General features: G+C 49.2%; 1 protein-coding gene across 1 annotated transcript in view; it reads right to left on the bottom strand.

Annotated features, from left to right (window-relative positions):
• GNA13 (G protein subunit alpha 13) overlaps nt 1-18185 on the bottom strand; it is a 30804-nt gene extending 12619 nt beyond the window's left edge. Inside the window, exons 1-2 of the mRNA XM_065911038.1 lie at nt 17767-18185; nt 15296-15522 (exon numbers count right to left, since the gene is read on the bottom strand). Coding sequence (XP_065767110.1) covers nt 15296-15522; nt 17767-18049 — 510 coding nt within the window. The 5' untranslated portion in view covers nt 18050-18185. The remainder of the gene's footprint in view (nt 1-15295; nt 15523-17766) is intronic.
• Nucleotides 18186-19353: the final 1168 nt, after the last annotated feature.

The following is a 19353-nucleotide window of genomic DNA, read 5'->3' as shown; positions in this document are numbered from 1 at the left end:
TCCACCCACCAATGCAGGAGATGAGGGTTCAACCCCTGGGTGGGGAAGATCCCCTGGAGAAGAAAATGGCAACCCACTCCAGTACTCTTGCCTGGAAAATCTCATGTACAGAGGAGCCTGGCGGCTATAGACCATGGGGTCGTAAAGAGTCAGACATGACTGAGCACGCACATGCATGCAAAAATCACTTTGACAATCAGCATTCCTGGAATTATAAGCAATGTCCAACCACTTAGAACATGTTCTCTGCTGTCAGGTTAAAATAGTGGGCCTCCATTTCATGCAAACATGCAGCAGACATATTTCTAAAATAAAATACAGTTCTAGCAACATCTTTCAGACCAAAATGCAAGTGTTAAAAAAAAAAAAAAGCATCCATACTTGGAAATCCACTCAGCTATGCAAGAACAGTGAGGATAAAGCTGCAGTAAAGGCCACGCCCAGAGGCAAACATGAAGAATATCCTACAGAACTTTCCCAGGTCTCTCACATTAGGATCACATGCTCAATGGCAGCACCGCCCGTGCAAGGCAGAGACTCTCCCCAGGGTGAGCTGCGTGGCCTCGGTCCAGAGTAGCATGAACGGTGCGCACCTGCCATGGATCCCGGCGACAGTGGACCCCTCCTGTGAGCAACACCTGTCCCCTTCCTGAAGAATCTCTCATTAGTAAACCTGCACTAAAAACACTTGTGTACAACTTTCTATTATGGATTTCTTCAATAAAAAGTCTGTGGAAGTTTGAATTCTCTCTTGTTAACACAAATACCTACAAAATGCCCTTGATTTTGTCCTTTGGCATGTGAAGTCTAAAATATCATACCATCGAGCCTGTGACAGGAATTTTTGAAGAGGGTGCTCCTTAAAAACAAAGATTCCCTAGGCCTAGCACAGTTTCACCAAATCAAAATTTTAACAAGTCCCACAAGAAGTGATCCTGAGGAGCCCAATCCCAGAATCAGTTCAGGTCTGCACATAGTATTTTATTCAAAATTGGATTTCATATCTTTTCTAAAAAAAATTATTTTTATTTATTTATTTGGCTATGCTGGATCTTAAACGCAGCCTCTGGGATCGAGTTCCCCGACCAGGGAGCGAACCCAGGCCCCTGCACTGGGAGCATAGTCTTAACTATTAGACCACCAGGAAGTCCCTCATAATTAATGTTATCTTTTGATACTGATTATACCAAACCAGCTAGGTTTTTAAAAAGCTTTGTAAAAATGCCAAGATCATTAAGAATCTATATTAGAAATTTATTTAGCTTTATCTTGTGATCGAAGTAGGTTTCAAGCAACATTTACTTGAGCTGAACTAGGTTTCACAAGAAAAGCATCGGGCCTTCCTTTGACGTATCTGAACTGTGACCTGAAGCCTGAGTTTTCTCTTTTTGAAGACTGGCGTGGTGACTCAGAGGTGCTTTACTTCCTGTGTTACTGCAGCTCTGGCCGCTTTCCTCTCTGTACCCCCAGAGCCAGTTTTCAAATGTCCCACACAGCCCACAGCCTTCAGAGGTGAGCTCCCAGAGCCTCGCGCAGTTAAAAGTCAATGGTCCTACAGCTGTAACTGAGTCAGCAGCTAAAAAAGCACAAATGAGAACAACTATTAGAATTCCTACTTGGATTCTGGCAACAGGACCCTAAGGAACTTAAAACCTCAGTTTGTTATAAAATTAATTTGCCGGGATGGGGAATACGTGTAACTATATGGCTGATTCATGTCAATGTATGACAAAACCCACTGAAATGTTGTAAAGTGATTGGCCTCCAACTAATAAAATAATATTAAAAAAAAAAAAAAAAATTAATTTGCTTCTGCAACAGACACCTGAACTTTGCATGACGGGTAAATAAATCAATGCAAACTGTTTAAGAGCAGTCTTTTTACCAGGTGAACAGGTAAAAATCACACTTTAGAAAGAAAAGAGCTGATAAAATTCAATCAAATGTGAACTATAAGTACTGCAGCAGATTTTAGCTTGTTACTAAAATGCTTAATCTTGTAAAATGTCTAGAACTTAACTGCAGGCTGATTAGGTATGTCTCATAAATGGCAGAAAATTCACTGTGAATAAAAGTCAATTAGAAAAATATAAGCGCTTCTTAATTGAAGCATCCCATTTTTATGCGTGGAGGCCCTTCTAGTTACGAGATTGCTGTTGCTGTTTAGTCGCCAAGTCATGTGTGACTCTTTGCACCCCACAGGCTGCAGACCACCAGGCTCTCTGTTCATGCAATTTCCCAGGAAAGAATACTGGAGTGGGTTGCCATTTCCTTCTTCGGGGGATCTTCCTGACCCAGGGATTGAACCTTCGTCTCCTGCTTTGGGAGGTTGATTGTCTACCACTGAGCCACCAGTGAAGCCCCAGTTATGAGACTAGCACTACTTAATAGTTTTTTAAGAGTAAACATGGTAGTACAAGAAATACTAAAATTCAAAGGAAATCTGTATCATCATGATAATTAAGCAGCGAGAGGTTTTCCTCTGAGATCTAAGCATACACGTCATTCTAAAAACGATGACATAACACGAGTTAACATCCAGTTTTTCTTTACGCAGAGGAGCCAACACTAGGCAAGCACCGTGAACAGCGCACATGTCCTGAAGAGCAGTAAACTACAAAACAGAGGTCTGTGTCCCAAACAGCCGAGTCCGACGGCGCAGTGGCTCTCACAGCTGCCATGCATTTTAAGCCCTTCTATCTGCAAGTCTGGAGTATTTCAAAGAGGAAACACAACCGAGAGGTAAGAGAAAATCAGAAATCTCTTTACTCCTTAAACTGACCACAGCCGCGAGCTGACCTGGTGGGTGGTGGTGCCCGACTGGCATCGGAAGGTTTTCTTGTACACCCACAATGTGCCTAAACTTTTCATCTGTCTTAACAATCCTCAGACTGAGCCAGGCAGACATGTTTCCTGAATATGCATTTAGGTAGGCTTCACCATACCTATGCTTAAAGAACATCTATTCAATAGGAAATTTATTAACTTGCCTTTAAAAGCGACCTAGGTTTTTGTTTTTTTTTTTAATCAGCAGTTCATATTTGTATACACTGGTAATTTCAGCCCTGCAAATATCCTGGTGAGGCCACATCTAAATAGACTTTAGAGGAGACTTTAAATAGTCTATGAATAGACTCTGTGTAATATAAGCCCTTCCATCTGGCATTTACTTATATATAAGGTTTACAGCAAGAATCAAATGCCAGATATAAACAAGGAACAAAGTGGAAATGTTTGAGGTTAAAGCTGGTTAGTGAATTGAGACTTCTCATTCCAATCTAAGGATGTGGCTGGTAATAAAGACAGGAGGCAATACTTCTTGCTGGATGGGCCCTCGGTCTGTCTCCCCCTTAGTTTTTATTTCAAAGAAAGACGCAGTGATGAGGCTGGCGAACTCCTTGTGCCACCAGGCATGATGCACTCCTGCATCACCGCCCCCTGCAGCTCACGTCTGCTTTCCTTCACCTGCCCTTCCAGATGTGCTCCTTCTGCCTGGTCTCCACAAAGAACCCATTTAAAACTGCTCCTTATCTTCGAGATGACTGACCTTTTTAAAAAATGACTTTATTCATTTTTTTCTGGAGAAAACATCGCAGGTACTGAAGTGACACACAGCACATGTTTTCACCTTTACCGCTGAAGCATCCTCCAAAGTGCCACCACTCACGCCTGTTGCTTGGTTCACAGGGAGAAAGACAGTGTTTACTTACATTCAAAGAAATGTAAGGACTCTCCCCTTGCTCAGAGGATAGGTCTAAATTAAGCGGAGTCCAGCTGAATGCGCTTGCAAATATCTCACTAGCACCTTGTATGTGCACCACCCAAAACTCCCAGAAGAGCCAAAATCAGTCGGTCACATTATAAAGCACCCAAACCTTGTTTGAAAGCAATTTTTTTTTTTTTCAAATTAAACACCTCTCCAGACTAAGCGAGGTTATAACAGCCTAAGCAGAATTTTGAAAAGAATACTTCTAATTTAAGCAGCTTCAGATTTCTCTTGCATATAAGTTAGAAAAACAAAGTAGTGCACAATATTAATGAGACTTTTGGAAAGAAGTCAGCACTTTATTTTATAAACTGCCATTTTCTTGCCACTGCTCACGAATACAATCTTTTAATATCAGGTTTTCTAATTAGACTTATCACCGAAATGACTTAAAGCTAATTGTCTCAGTTTTCTAACCGTATTCCTGCAGTCTCACCCAATTCCAGTTTACATATAACACAAAGTGTAAACGCAGTTTAGTAATTCTACTACAGGTGTAACCAAAAAATGAAGGGCTTTATTAAAATGCTCCATCCTGGAGACAGAAAATGAGAGTTTGGCTGTATGTTTACTAAGTGCTTACAAATGCACATGTCTTACACTTGGAGTGTCCAGTTTTGTTATCTTGCAGTATCAACTGGGGCTTCCCTGGTGGCTCAGAGGGTAAAGCGTCTGCCTGCAATGCGGGAGACCTGGATTCGATCCCTGCGACGCGAAAACCCCCTGGAGAAAGGGATGGCACCCCACTCCAGTGTTCCTGCCTGGAAAATTCCATGGACAGAGGAGCCTGGCGGGTACTGTCCACCGGACTGCAAAGAGTCACACACGACTGAGCAACCTCACTGCTAAGGTATCAACCATTTTCAAAAGCCTATATAAGAATTACAGCCCCTTCTTTAAAATGCAGGCTTCAGAGTGGCAGACAGTATTTCTTTATAAAACCTTACTCCCTGAAAAATTAAACACGCACTTTCAGTGTCTGGCAGGAGGCGGCACTGAGAGCTGGGCGAGCTCTGAGGTCGTGTACCACGCTCTCACCGGGCAGCGGCACACAGGATGACCCATCACCACCACCACTTCACGAAACACTCACGTGTGCATACTGGAAAAAACTGTCCATGCAAGTAAAAAATTCACATCCACTGTCCAGATGAACACTTTACCAGTCCTCTGAGAAAATCACCGCCTTCCAGGAAACGCTAATGGTACAACACTAAATGAAAAGGATATGAAATTCTGTACAGAAACTACAGGAGAGTTTAACTCGACAGGCAATACTGTATCCAAAGACCAGAAGAACACAGCAACGAATCAACACAGACGGAGATACAGTGGCCGACCAGATGATACTCTACAATGGGCAGACGTGTTTTAAAATCTAACTGGGGAAAAAAAAAAAAACTATTTTGGATTCTGGAGCCTATTACAAGTAATTCCCTCAGAAAATAAAATAAAAACAAAAACCAACCACCTTGTTTTCAGACAATGACAACACTAAGAAGCTTAAGAGTTCTGACCCTGGAAAAGTCCTCAAAATTAAGTACTTTTGGGAAAAGAACCAATCATATATGGTCCCAATAGCATACAAAGAACTGTTGTGAGTTCAGAAAGAAACGACCTTGACTGCTGAGAAAAACAAAACAGAAAGAATATGCAGTTTTCCAACATAAGACATAACTTCCCAAATCGAGTTTCAATTCCCCTGCTGTCTACACGGAGGAGCCCACAGGCGGGAGTGCTTTGTGACCCCGGCGGGCCTCTGCAGGGGCGCCATGTGGCGATGCCCCTTGCAGTCCCCGTGGCCCCAATACATGGAACAGGCAACATTAATTAACCAAGTCTTTCTATGCCTAAGAGCGCACTGCAGGTCAGAGGAAAACCCCGGTCACTTCGCTCCCAGTTTCCTGTTCAATCCAGCGCCCCATACTCGGGGCAGCAGAGAAGGTGGCCTGAGCAGCAAGGAGTCACTCCCAGCTCCAGTCAGTCAGGCCAGAGGGCACGGACGCGGGCAGCCTGCCTGCCTCACACACTGCTGGGTGTGGGCACGGCTCCCAGCACCCACAGTCACCGCTGGGTTAGCTGTGCTCTTAGGGGAGGCAGGGGGGGCCCGCAGTCAGGATTCCACTGTGAGCCCACTCACCCAAACTAGCCGTGACCTCACGGTCGAAGGGCCTGCGTGTCTGGGTCCTTCTGAGCTGGCAAACACGCGCTGATTCCGCGAACTCGTGGCAGGGAGGCTACAGATAAGTGCTCTACACCATTCACTGGATCGCCAGCAGCACTGCGGGGGACTGAGCTGCCTCTTACTGGATCCAGAGCTCCGTGCCGGCAGGCCGGCAGGTGGTTCCAACCCCCAGGGCCTGCCCATCCCAGGACATGGCGTCAGCTGTTCCACATGCGCCTGATAAGGACGGGGAGCTGACGGGCACCACGCTCCGTCACCAGGTCGTGAGCCACGGTCACAGGTAAGCAGTGCCAGCCTCCAGGACAGTGCATGGGACAGACAGACGCTGGCTGGCTGCTCCTTCCCTGGGTGCCCACCCCCCAGGGGAGCCCACCCCCCAGAGAGCCCATCCCCCAGGTCCTGCACACGTGGTCCTCCTCCTGCCTGTCGGGCTCAACTCTTTCCTCATCTTTCCATCCCTGGGGTCTCAACCTCAACCTCACCTCTTCTGACCACCCTCCTGCTCTCTCGTCACTTTCCTTTTCCTCCAGAGCATTTATCACATGTGTGGCTATTTACTTCTTTGCTTTTTAATGTGGGTTCCTCCGAACAGCATCTAAGATTGATGAGAACAAAGATTACTTTCATTCGGTTCACTAGCCAATACTCAGCCTGCTAAAAAGTGCGTGACTGGTTGGTGGGTGGCCAGGCCCACGTCCTTGAACAGTTGCTGGAAGCTGGCAGTTGACGTGATCTCTTTAAGGTTTAACTCATCTCCTCAAACGCACTACATAAGGCCTTCTTGGCCTTTCACACTTGCTCTTCGGGTCTCACATTTGAAAAGAATTCAGATTTATCATGATGGAAAATGGATACTCTAAAAGTAATGCCTAAACCTTCACATCTGCACAGAGTATAAAATAGCTACACATAAAAATATCAAATGGGTATGTTCATATAAATTCCCATAAAAAGAATGAAGTTCTACAGATGAGTTTTTGGTCTTATAAAGCTCCTTTTTCAAAAGAAAGTTATCTTACATTAAGGTCAAATGTGCAAAATACAAGAGGTGGGGACCTTGGCTTCTTACTCAATTGTAACACCAATCTTAAAATTGATTGCAATATTTGATCGTAACATAACAATTTAAAAGTTAAGAAAAAAGTTAAGTATAACGTTCCTTACCCTAGCGTAGGGTCGAAATGTATATAATCTATGACAACAATTCAGTGTCCCCATTATTTTTGAAGCTGCAGCTAATAAAGACAGTTTTACTGCAAATGTGACAAATCAGTATCATTTGAAAATGGCAAATCATTTGCAATACAATATTTTAACTCTACAGGCTAAATCACATTCCTTTTATGAAAATATTTCAATGAGAATATATAGTATTTGCAGCTTTGTAAATACAAAGCACTTGACTATTAAGGTTTAAAAAAAATTAACAGAAAATGAAGTGAGAGGCCACCTCACACCTGAAGAGCTCCGTGCCCGCGTGGTGTAGGCATGTGCCTCCTCTCACCCGTAGGGCCCGCCGGGCGGGCGCTGCCCGTGAGCCACTCTCCAGACACTGGAGAAGCCGGCGCCACCGCTCACGGCCAGCACTGCCCGAGGTTTCCTTCTGCTTCACGTCAGTCAATGCGGACCACTGCGCTCCTGGCAGGAAGCCGCAACGCACGGCACACCTTCACGTCAGTCAATGCGGACCACTGCACTTCTCCACAAGAAGTCTCAAGAACATCACGATGTCAGAGTGCAGACTCGATACAGTTTCTATTGAGGCAGTTCATTCCACTTAACAGGAGAACAATCTTGAAAAGATCACCTGGGGATAAAAAGTAGTAACCAGGATACTGAAAGGGAAAGTGAAAGCCTCTCACCCCAGCAGGACTCACTTCCCAGTCCCTCTTGCTGAAATTTCTAGAGAAGACAAACATCCCGCAAACAGGCTGAGGCAGCTGCACGGGTGAAAGACCCAGCGACACCCAGCTGTCTGGGGGAGGCAGGGCTGGTGATACCAGGGCTCTGTTTGCAAATTTGAAATTTATTTTTCTCCATTACTCTATTAATGTTTTTAGTTGGTATTTTTTAACAAAATGGTCAGAAGTTCTAAAATCTCTCAGAAAGTAACATGAAACCTTAAAAAATAAATAAAGATTCTGTGTTTCATGAATATAACGAATTTTTCTAGGTTGGAAAAGCCCAAACACCCTCCTTAACATGAATGCTGACGACATCTCTGCCAGGGAATGGCGAATGGGAAAGTGGGTCCATGTGCGCTGGGGGGATGCTGGAGAGGTGTGGGGCGGGGAGCCCACACTCTGGCCAGTTCAGACCACACACCTGAAGTGTTCCAGGATCATGTTCTCCAAAGAATTAAATAATTCCGGCTATACATCTCATGCAATGCAGGAGACCCAGGTTCGATCCCTGGGTTGGGAAGGTCCCCTGGAGAAGGGAATGGCACCCACTCCAGTATCCTCGCCTGGGAACCCACAGCTCCAGTCCATGGGGCTGTGAAACAGTCAGACACGGCTGAAGCAGCCAAGCACTCACGCGTGCAAACATCAAGAACCACACCAAGAGTTTCCAATCTGAAAATCCAGTGCGGTGACGCTGGGAAGGAAACAGGGAGCAACAGCAACGGGAACCTCAGCCTCCTGTGGTGCCGCCTCCGTCAGAGACCACGCGGTCTGATGAGGATGAAGTGCTCTTCTGCACTGGCTAGAATGCAGGATTTTTACACTGGAAATCAAGCTCACAGAGTCAAATCACAGTTGACAGTGCTTTATACTCTAGCAAACGACTTACAGTCTGCATGTGGCAGGACTGTTAACAGCTAATGATGGTAACATGATCAGTAGGTGTCGGGCACTGGGCCACAGACTTTATTTACGTGGATGATCTGAGCTCATGGAATCCCTGCAACTTGTAATAGTCTCAGAATCGCCCCCACTTCACAGTGGAAGAAAGAGGAAGTCAGAGAGGCTGGGGGCCTTCAGGGGCACATACAGGAGAGGCGGAGCAGGACGCCCGCGCGGTGCGGCCTCCGAGTCCACTTCACCCCAAGGCACAGCGGGAAACCACATCACACTGTAAGTCACCACCTTAAGGCCCTTCACAGGAAAGTTTTACAATATGTAAAATAAATCAGTAAATGCAGACATGGTTACTTTCTAATTTGTTTGGAAAATACAAAGTTAAGTTCCACGCAGCAAAACCAAGTGTACAAGTCTTATAACTTAGACCGAAACCAAAACCACTGCGAGAAGAGCAGTTCTACTGAAGGACTCCGCGGCTACTGAGCAGCAGCTGTGGACGGAAAGGTTCACCCACTGCACTGATTTCAAAATCTTTTTTATTCATTTTGCCAAAGAAGAGAAATTAAATTGGAAAGATCAAGATAAACAGCTACCATCACTGAGACTGGCAAATTTAGCAAAGGTCACTAAAGTCCAGTTTCAAAAAACAAATGTATTTCCTCGAGCCATATCAGCTCATGCTAATAACGTGGATGTAACAAAACCTCTTCAACAAAGGCATCTTGTAAAAATAAAAAAAAACGTTCACAACACAGACTGAAGAATTGTATCCCACAGCTAGGAAAAGACCATGGAACAAAAAATCACTATTGATTTCCAGAAACAGGTACTTTATAATTGGAAGAAAAATCTGCAACTGTAATCTGAATCTGGAATGCTCATAAGCAGAATGCAATCTGTGGCAACTACATGAGAAATGTGGCAAAGGGATTCATAAACATAACAGAATAAAAGTGTCCTGACGTCTTTTAACCCCAATAACAGCTCTGAGCAACTGTGTACAAGACGCACACCAAGTTCCCAATGTCCCTTTCCTAGAAAACTGTATGCCTACCTTCCAGATAACTGGCCGTCATTAAACTTCTACTCTCCAGGGTACATTAAAACCATGTTCACTGATGAAACATCAGGTGAGCATCAGCAAAGCTAGCTTTAAGGCGGAGAACGTTCCAACAGCCTTTCCCATGATGCACGCTGGATGGGATAAACTGCAGCTGTCAGCAGGTGTACTGGCACCTTTAGGATGATCACCACCACCACCGGAACTACAAGGTACCAAAGTAACAGGAGCGGCAGAGGACGCAGGGAGAGCTCAGACACAAAGGCGACCCTGCGCCTGTCGGCCGTGCCACCCAGCCCTAGAGACGAGCTGCCGGGACGTCCCGGGGGTGCTCGCTGGGGCAGCGTGCTGGGGGCCAGACAGCAGGAGCGCGCCCCGAGGCCTGGGTGGCCCCTGGACAGGAGGCGCAGGCCGGGCTCCAGCCCCACGTGTCACCGTGCCCACCCCTGTGACCGGAAGGCACGACCTGCTGCCTCCGAGTCTGCCCATCTGCGAGAGCAGGGCCAGAGCCCACACCTGTATGCTGGGCCGACAGGACGGGCCAAGGCACAGCAGTCGGGCCACCCCTCTGTCAAAGGTGAAGCGGGACCACGCAGCACACGGGGTCCCGGGGCGGCTCTGCTCTCCCCACAGGCGAGCTCCCAGCCCTTCCGAGCGAGGCCTACACTGCAGGCGGGAGGAGCAGTACCAGGGACCACACACACAGCACAGTATTCCACTGTCGCTCTTCAGCACCAGAGCTCAGATCCCCCACGGCAAGTCAAGCTTCTGCCCAAAGTAAAACGACCGAAACGTGAGCATGCCCACTCGATGTGACACATGAGGAGACAGGCGCAGGCATGCGTGTGTGTGTGTTACATGTGCTGCGTGTCAGTCACTCAGTCGCGTCTGACTCCTTGCAACCCCATGGACGGCAGCCCACCAGGCTCCTCTGTCCATGGAATTCTTCAGACAAGAATACTGGAGTGGGTAGCCATTCCCTTCTCCAGGGGAATCTTCCCAGTCCAGGGATGGAATCGGGGTCTCCTGCATGGTGGGCAGATTCCTCCCCAGCGGAGCCACCAGGGGCCCCTGTGTCTGTCACACACGCAGTCTCACAAAGTCACACTAAAGCTACAAGCATGTGCCAAAGAGCCTCTCTGTTTTCAGTGTAAACAGCAGGCAGCTCTGGGTTTCCAAGGCTTAGCTAAAATGTAACCATTCTGACATCTGATCAAGTTCACCCAAAAAATAAACACAAATTTTACAGAGACCTAAATTTTAAAATCTCTACAAATTCTAATGTTACATATAATCCTTATAATACAGACTTAATATTTCACCCTAAGCCTACCATCAGTAGATTTTTAGCAACTTGAAGTCAAAGTCCTTTATTGATTTTATTTCACAAAGAAAATGGACCAAATCCTTCTCCAACTATTTTCTCCTGAAAACAGTTCACAACTGAAACTAGTGACCCTCCCTTTAAAGCAAACCCTGAGTAGTGCTGCGGCACAAACGAAGGCCTCTCTCCCCAGGACCTCGCATCCATGCCGCAAAGCCAACAAGAAACAACCGTCTCAGCCCCAGGAAGCTCCTACTTGACTGAGCTCTCCGCGCCTCCTCACACGCCCGCGCTGGAGGCTCAACAGTTATGTCACCCAGACCGCAGGAAGCTCAGTCCTAAGAAAGGCGAGCTCAGCCTGGAGAGGTGAAGCCATCCTCAAGCACCAGCTGCAGCCCTGGAGCAAGAGAAACCACGTTAAACTCAAGGCAGTTTCAGTGGCTCTGTAAGGCAGAGGCAGCACCGGCCATCACAGGAAGCCGCGCTCACGCTGGGGGCGGCGATGTGTGTGTGCAGAAACCCAGGAGCGCGGCCCAGGCTCCCTCACCCCGCCCTGAGTAAGGCTCTGTACATCTCGCGTGGGCTCCTGAACAAGCAACTGTGTATCACGGACGCCAGTGACTCCTAGCCGTGCCGTTAGCTCTCACACGCATCTCCAGCCTCTGGCTCCCATCTCTGGAGCCATCTCAGCAAATTCCCTAGCTACGGTCACCTTGCTTGTCTAGAGAAGGTATCTCTCCAGCGCAGGGGCAGGCTATGGCGAAGGCACGCCCCAGGCAGGGGTCACAGACATCTAACTGAGACGCTAAGAGACCCCTCTCGGGATGCACTGTCCTCAGTGCTCGAGTTCAGAGGAACGAGAAGACGACAGTGTGAGCTCTAGCAACATGAACCTTTAGTTTTCTTTTCCACAGTAAGGCATTTAGCTCACTCACAATGATACCAACCAGAAAAGGAAATGTTTGCCTTTAGGAGCTAGAGAAAGAAAACTTTCTGTTTGCACCCAAAGTTATTACTAACAAATGAACAGCCTGCTAAAAACTAAAACCCTATGCTGTGTGTGATATCGCCACCCTACCTCGGCCCGAAAACTGATGCAAGGGCAGTCATTCCTCTTAAGCAAAAAAGTGGTAAAGAGCTTAGAAATTGCCCCTATCTTTTTTTTTCCATTTAAATTTGCATTAATAAGCTTAATAATCAAGTGGTAGTTGAAAACAAAAAGGCTTATTTTAGTTATTTTAGCTGCTAAATCCTCTCATTTCTCCGATGTTTACTTTTCCTATCCAAGATTCAAGAATATACTACACGGTTAAACATAACAAAAAAGAAAAATCGATTCCATAATACAAGAACTTCCCATCTCCTGGAAAATTAACAAACTAGCATATAGAGAACCCCATGGACAGGGAAGCCTGGCGGGCTGCGGTCCATGGGGTCGCAAAAAGCGGGACACAACTGACCAACTAACACATCAACAACAGAAACACCCAATTTCCCAGAAAAAAAAGGCTGCTTTTTTCTAGAAGAACATTATAATTCAGATCACCTAGCAAGATGAGGGAATAAGTGTCAGACCCTATGGCAGTGAGAGGGAGACCCTGCCTCAGAAGGAGGGCGGCCCAGGCGGGGCCCCCAGCAGGCAGGGCCGCTCGGCACCAGACCACCACCCCTCACCCTCATGTGGGTCTGCCACAGACGCTGCACCGACCAGGGGCCCTCCCAGGCTCCCCAGGTGAGGAAGGGGTCGTCGTGGAAACCGCTCTCTCCTTCAGATTCCAGCTGAACCCACGGAGAGGGCTCGGGCCTGCAGGGAGTCGCATCCACCCTGTTCTGTGAAGGGGAGCCCAGATGAACGGGACAGGAGTGAAGGCGCCGGGCAGCGGGCCTGGTGAGGGCGGCCGTGGGTAGAAGTCCGCAGCGCTCGGGGTCTGAGCAGGTGCCGGGCGTCACCAGCGAGCCCCTCAGAGTCCAGGCTCACGGAAGAGGTGGCTCTGTGTTCCGGAAGCAGTGGAGATGAGCAAAGCTTCCTGGCAAACCCGGCCAGGTCTGGACAAGATTACTGGGGTCTAGGGAGGAGACACCAGGCCAGTGGGAAGGAGGGGCGGAGTGGAGGATGCAAGAGACCTCCAGAAAAAATAGGACTTGGGCTCTGTGTATGCAGACAAGAAAAGGAATGAAAGAGGACGCGGAGGAAAATTTTAAGGAAGCAAAGTGACTTCCCAGTGTCAGCCACATGCCAGGCACCACGGAGCATCCCAAAGTATGAGAATCATTAATTCCACGTAATAACCCAGTTCCTACCACCTGTGCCAGGTACCGTTAACAATGCGGGGCAGACAAGAAGAACCCCTGTCCTTAGGAGCTTAAACCAGACCTCTCCCCGTTCCTCCTCCTCATCATGGCCTTGCCTCTCCTTGTCCCTGAGGCTGTCTCTGCTCTGAAAGCATCAGCTGGCTCAAGCCAAGAATCTGCAGGTCCTCAGCCTGAGTGGTTTAACAGTCTGTTCTTAAAGGCAAATACATTCTCAGCAATATCTTCTCAACAGTGATGACCACGAGAGTGTAAGATGTGAACGCTCAAAAGCAAGAAGCGTCAGGGAAGTCCATCTTCACCTAAACGGACCTGCGGAGCTTCCCCAGAGCCCTGTGCGGGATGGCAGGGGGGCACTCCCTGAGCCAGCGTGCAGAGTGTGCTGTTACACACAGACAGTTCTTCCCTGACCGCAAGGATGAATGACCTCCTGACAAAGTGCAGAGTGAAATGTGGGGTTTGTTGGGAAAGTGAATTTAGGAGAATGAATAACAATCCACACTTAGCAACAGCAGGGAGGCTAAAGGAAGCTGAACACGGGCGTGTGAAGGACAAAAACTAACCCAAGTCCGAGCGCCGGAGGGAGGTTACCTGTCAAGTCAGATTTGTAATTTCCAACAAAGAGTGCTTCCAGCTGCTCAACCTCAACAAGGATGCAGGACCACCTCTGCCGCTCACAGAGGCATTAAGTTAACAAACAAAACACACAACAGAGGAGAGACCGGACGCAGACGGCACACGCGGAGTCTGTCACCCAGACGGAGCAGGAATTCAGGGCTCAGCTCGATCAGCAGCCGTCGTGTGCGCTTTTCGAGAACTTTTGGTAGCCAAGGCTGCTGCCGAGCAAACTGTAACAGCAAGGACTGCTGGCCGCAAGTCACTGCAGCCACACCCAGATATGTGAACTGTCTTAACACCGTGACATCATCAAACAAGTTTCTAAGCAGTTTTACTTTGAACTGTCACTTTATTTTGATCACATTACAGTAAAACTTACTTTACATCTAAACTCTCTCCAAACTGCATACAGGAGAGACGGCTATATCACTCTTGGGATCTTTCTGGTCTTTGGCAAATAAAACCCCCAGATACAATCAACGCATTCACAATGCTTTGTAATTTATTTCGATTATTATTTTTTTACCTTTAACCTAGATCAGAACCTTATTTTCCACCCTCTCCTCAATGCTGTGTAATAGCTACAAACTTTTACAGTCTTGTGCAAGACAAAGTAGAAATAATAAATGCAAAATGAATTCTAGGTGTTTCCCATGGAAAAGAGAAGTACAAAAAACAACATGTTATTTTAAGAAGAAACATTTTGTAAAATGTGCTTAGAAGCTCTTAAAAAGCATAGCATGCAAATATACAAAAAGCGCAATGACTGTTAAACATTAAGAATTCTAACCTATACTGATGAATTGTGAAATAAATACCTCTAAAGGCTAAAGAGCACACTTGAACAATTAAGTTACTGAACTCTCAATTCAAAAATAAAAGGTCAAAGATTAATATTGCTGCTATAACTGAGATGAAATTACTTTTAAAAGGAGAAAAAATTAAATGAAAGTGCCTAAGAAACTTCATTATGATCTTATCCTAGAAAAAGAAAAATGAGCAACTAATTACTCAATATAACAGCTTCACCAAACCCACTGGGGGTTTGCCTTATTTTTATCTTGGTTAGTTTAGAAAGCTCATCTAGAAAACTATCCATATTTCTGAGGCTAAAATTTTGGATACAAACATCATAGTGTGGAAGGCAGTGAAAAACGTGTGTTATAATCAGATGCCAATAAATGCCATTAAAATAAAATCACAACATTAATAAAAAAAAATCTCTTACCAGTTGAAACTCTCGACGCCGGTCATAGGCATTCTGTATGCCACTGTCTGCCCATAACGCTCTTATAGCAGGAAGGTACTGTAAGAAAACTTGCGTTTCCACGATTCCCTGGGCGGTCAGGGGTGTCCGGGTATCGAATGCCATCAGCTTGTCTCCATTGAGCTGGTTTGAGTTATCCCCCCAAGGAATGTGGAGTTTCTCTCGGGCATCTACCAGCACCCTCATACCTTTGTTTGAAAAAAAAAAGTGTGATGGGAGTCATTAGATAGTCTCAGAGATTCAATTCTTGTATTCTTTCCTTAAACTTCTTGAGTATTCTAGGCCCAGCACCTCCAAAAAATGGAGACCAACATCAAAACAAATAGAAGTAACTTCTCAGAGTGTAAAAAGAAAAAAAAGTTAAAACTCACAGTTGTTCAGTTATAAAATTAGAACCTTGAAAAGCAAACATAGTTAACACAAGTGCTTCTTCTGTAGTATTTTAACATGTCTAATTAATAAAATAATTCCTGGGGAGAAGAGAAGTCGCAAGACAACCAAAACCAGCAAACAAAGAAGAAACTGCTGCATAACCTGATGTCCAGGCTCTGAAGATCTGCAAACAAGGCTTTGAGTCTATCAGAGAGACCCTTATGAAACGCCAAGAAGAGACTCAGCCCCGTGTCCTCCGATCCCTGAGCACCCTCCCAGCCCAACCCACGGCTTCCAGGACCACGCTCAGAGCTCAGACACTTCTCCCCTCCCAAGCTTCCAATCCGGGTGAGATTCAGGGTGGCGTGAGACTTCCCTAAAAGGAGGAAGACCAACTGCAAAAAAGATGTAGAAGCAAATATTTCACCTCACAGAGATGAATTCAAACCCATTATTTCTAACTCTACAGTTACCTTTCGTCCCTCCTAACAGTCACGTGACTATTAGGTCATTTGTTTAGATAACTGAAAAACCCTTTGACTGTCAATTTTCTGATCACGTCAACTCAGAAAATGCAGAAGGCCAGTGACTTCATCTCACCAACGCTCGAGGGAGGTCACAGTTAGGAGCCCGTGTATAGGAGCCTGTGTACAAGAGGAACCAGGTGTTAAGCAAGAGCCAGGTGTCCACCTGGCTATCAGTCAACAGTAGACCTGGCTGGTCGACTCGTTCACAGAACCCCTCACAAGCAGCTGCATCAGCTACAGGTACCTTCGCTTAAGGACTGACTACACCAAGTCTCGGGCCTTGAGAGAGACCTTAGATTAATTTTTTACTAAACAAGAAGAAAGGATAAATTCAACCTCTTTTTACAGCTTACTGCATAAGTCCTAGGGCTGGTTGTGGTCTGTGAGCTTCTGGTGTCCTGCCCCTCCCTCATCGTTGAACCCACAAAGCTCCCCCTCTCCATTCCCCGCACCCCAAGCAGTTTTCCTCCACTCAATCCTGGGAGGGGAAAAAAAAGTGACTCAAAAGAGTAACTTAAGTACTTCCTCAACAAAACCCCCCCTTGAAAAAAATGCTGCTTGGAAAGGTTTGACATCTATTACCAACCCCTAGATAAACTGCTACCCAGATACAACAGAGAGCACCCTCAGGCACCTGAAGAACCAGGCTCTGTATCTCAATTCTGCCAAAATGCCTTTTATAAAGTCCAAGACAGCTGGACACTACAAAGAGTGCTAATTATATCTCAAATGACAAAAGTAAAATCCACCCCCATTTGTTTGAAAGCCCAGAACTAAAACTCCTGTGCATTTTTCACTTGAGAACAAAGATCAACTCTAGTTTTAAAAATACCCACGAAGAGCAGCAGAACCTGTAACCCAAGCCGACACTGATTCACTGACTCCGCCTGCAGTCTCAGGCCCTAGACCCTCTGTACCCACACACAAACCCGTTTAAGCAGGAGACGCTCCCCCCACCGCAGTCAGAAGCAGGAGGAGGGTGCAAGGTGCTCGGTGATGACAGGCACACATCCTGCCCGACCGTGACACCGGGGCGAAAAACCACTGAGGCTAAAACTTTTTCAGACCGACGGCATGGTGCGCTCTTTCCTGACGGCAGCACAGCAAACAGGGCACCCTCGAGTTTCACATCCTTGCCCCCAAAGGGCCAGGAGCCTGTCACCCTTCGCCCTTGACCAGAGTCTCGGGCACAAGGTTCCGGAGCTCCGCGGCTCCGGAGCTGGGAGTAGCCCCGACCCCATGTGACTCGGCCACCCGCCACCCGGGGCGCGAGGCTGGACGGGCAGCGCCCGGGCTGGTTCGTCCGGGGGAGAGGCCAGCCTGCACCCCGGGGCGCTTCCCTCCGGCGGGGGGCGAGGCCAGCGGCGGGGTGAGGGGCCCCCCGCGGCATCCTCTCCCCCGGCCGCGCCCCCTTCCCGCGCGCCCGGCCCGGGGCTCCGAAGGGGAGGGCGGTGCCCGGCGCCGCCGCCCCGGCCCCCGCGCTCCCCGGCCCCCACCTCCCCAGCGCCCGCTCCCCGGCCCCGGGCCCCCCACCTTTGATCACGTTGCTGTAGATGGTGGGGCGGAACTCCTCGCGCGCGCGCTGATCGAAGTCCTGCCCGTGGATGATGCGCATCTGCTTGAGGAAGGTGGACTTGCCGCTCTCGCCCGCGCCCAGCAGCAGGATCTTCACCAGGCGCTTCACGTAGGTCTTCTCCCGCGACAGGCACTTGTCGATCTCCTTGGACTTGCGCTGCTGCTCGGCCTCGCCGCTCGTCAGCACGCAGCCCGGGAAGCACACGGACAGCACGGACCGCGACGGCAGGAAGTCCGCCATCTTGCCGCCTCGGCGGGGCCCCGCGGCTCCTCCGCCCGCTCGGCGCGCGGCTCCGGCTCCGGCTCTGCGGCTCGAGGGCGGGGGGCGCCGCGGCGGCCCGGGCGCGCCGGCGGAGGGCGGGAGCCGGCGGTCTGACTCGCAGGGCGGGCCGGGCAGGGCGGGCCGGGCGCGCCGCGGAGGGAGGGCAGGAGGGCGGGCCCGGCGGGGCGGCGGCCCCGGGGCGTGCGCGCGCCCGCCGCCTCGCGGGGGCGTGCACGCACGCCGCTCCCGGAGACTCGCGCTCTCTCGCGAGCCCGCGAGCTCCGCCAGGCGCGCGCGGGGCGGGGCGCGCGGGGCGAGGGCCGGCGGTCACGTGGCCCGCTCCGCCGCTGCGCCTCCGGCTTCGCTGGAAGGAGCCGTACCCCCCTGGGGGCCGCGCGGCTACTTCCGGGGGTCCAGGGGGCCGGAGACCCGCCCCAGGCTCTGCCCTCTGGGCTCCCAGCGGCTCCCGCCGCTCCCAGTCCCCGCCACCGGCCGCCGAAGCCTTTGGCCCCAAAGTTGTTCAAACTGACAGCGGGCGTTTGCGGCTTCGGTGCACCTTCTTCCAGTGGGTCCCTTGACACCCCGCCCTCCCGAGCCCGGGACGGGAACCTGCGTGACCCCCCAGCCCCAGCCGAGACCCTGCCGAGACGCTGCTTGGGGAGGAGGGGCCGGGGAGGCGCCGGGACGGGCTGCGGATGCCTCCGGGACGCGGTCCGCACGCAGGCTGCCGACGCCTGCACGGGTGAGGTCACCCCGAAAATCCCCCCCACCGGACACCGACGCGGCTGTTCCCCAGGGGAAGCAGATAAGCAGACAGACCGAGGACAGGAGCCGGCGGAGGTTAGGTTTCCTGCCGGATTGCAGAGGATGTGACCGGCCAGGACTCGGGCCGGACACCTGCAGAGCTCCGGGACCACAAGTGACCTAGGCTGGCAGAGGGACGCCTCGCAAGGACCCCGGAAGCCAACTTCTGCCTAAGCGCTCTAGTTTCAAGTGGAAAAAGCCCTCTGGGCTGGTCTCTATGGCGGTGCAACTCCTCCCAAGAGCCTTGCCTGGGGCTTCCGGGGCTCAGAGGCTTGTGTGTGTCAGGCAGCGAGGTAGCAAAGAGGTCAGTGCCCCCGACAGGCTCAAGAACACGTTTAAACAAAAAAATCAGTGCTAATCAGTTTACTGGCCGGATTGGGTTAATGGCTGAGGAGCCCCATGACTCAGTAAATCGGCTGCAGTAAACAATACCTGCAGTAGGATTATCTCCTGTTGTCCTGGCCAAGCCCACCGTGTGG

The sequence above is a fragment of the Muntiacus reevesi genome, chromosome 18, assembly GCF_963930625.1.
Source record: "Muntiacus reevesi chromosome 18, mMunRee1.1, whole genome shotgun sequence".
Taxonomy (NCBI): domain Eukaryota; kingdom Metazoa; phylum Chordata; class Mammalia; order Artiodactyla; family Cervidae; genus Muntiacus; species Muntiacus reevesi.
Note: the sequence above shows the minus strand (reverse complement) of the source record. Positions and strands in the feature narration are given on the sequence as shown.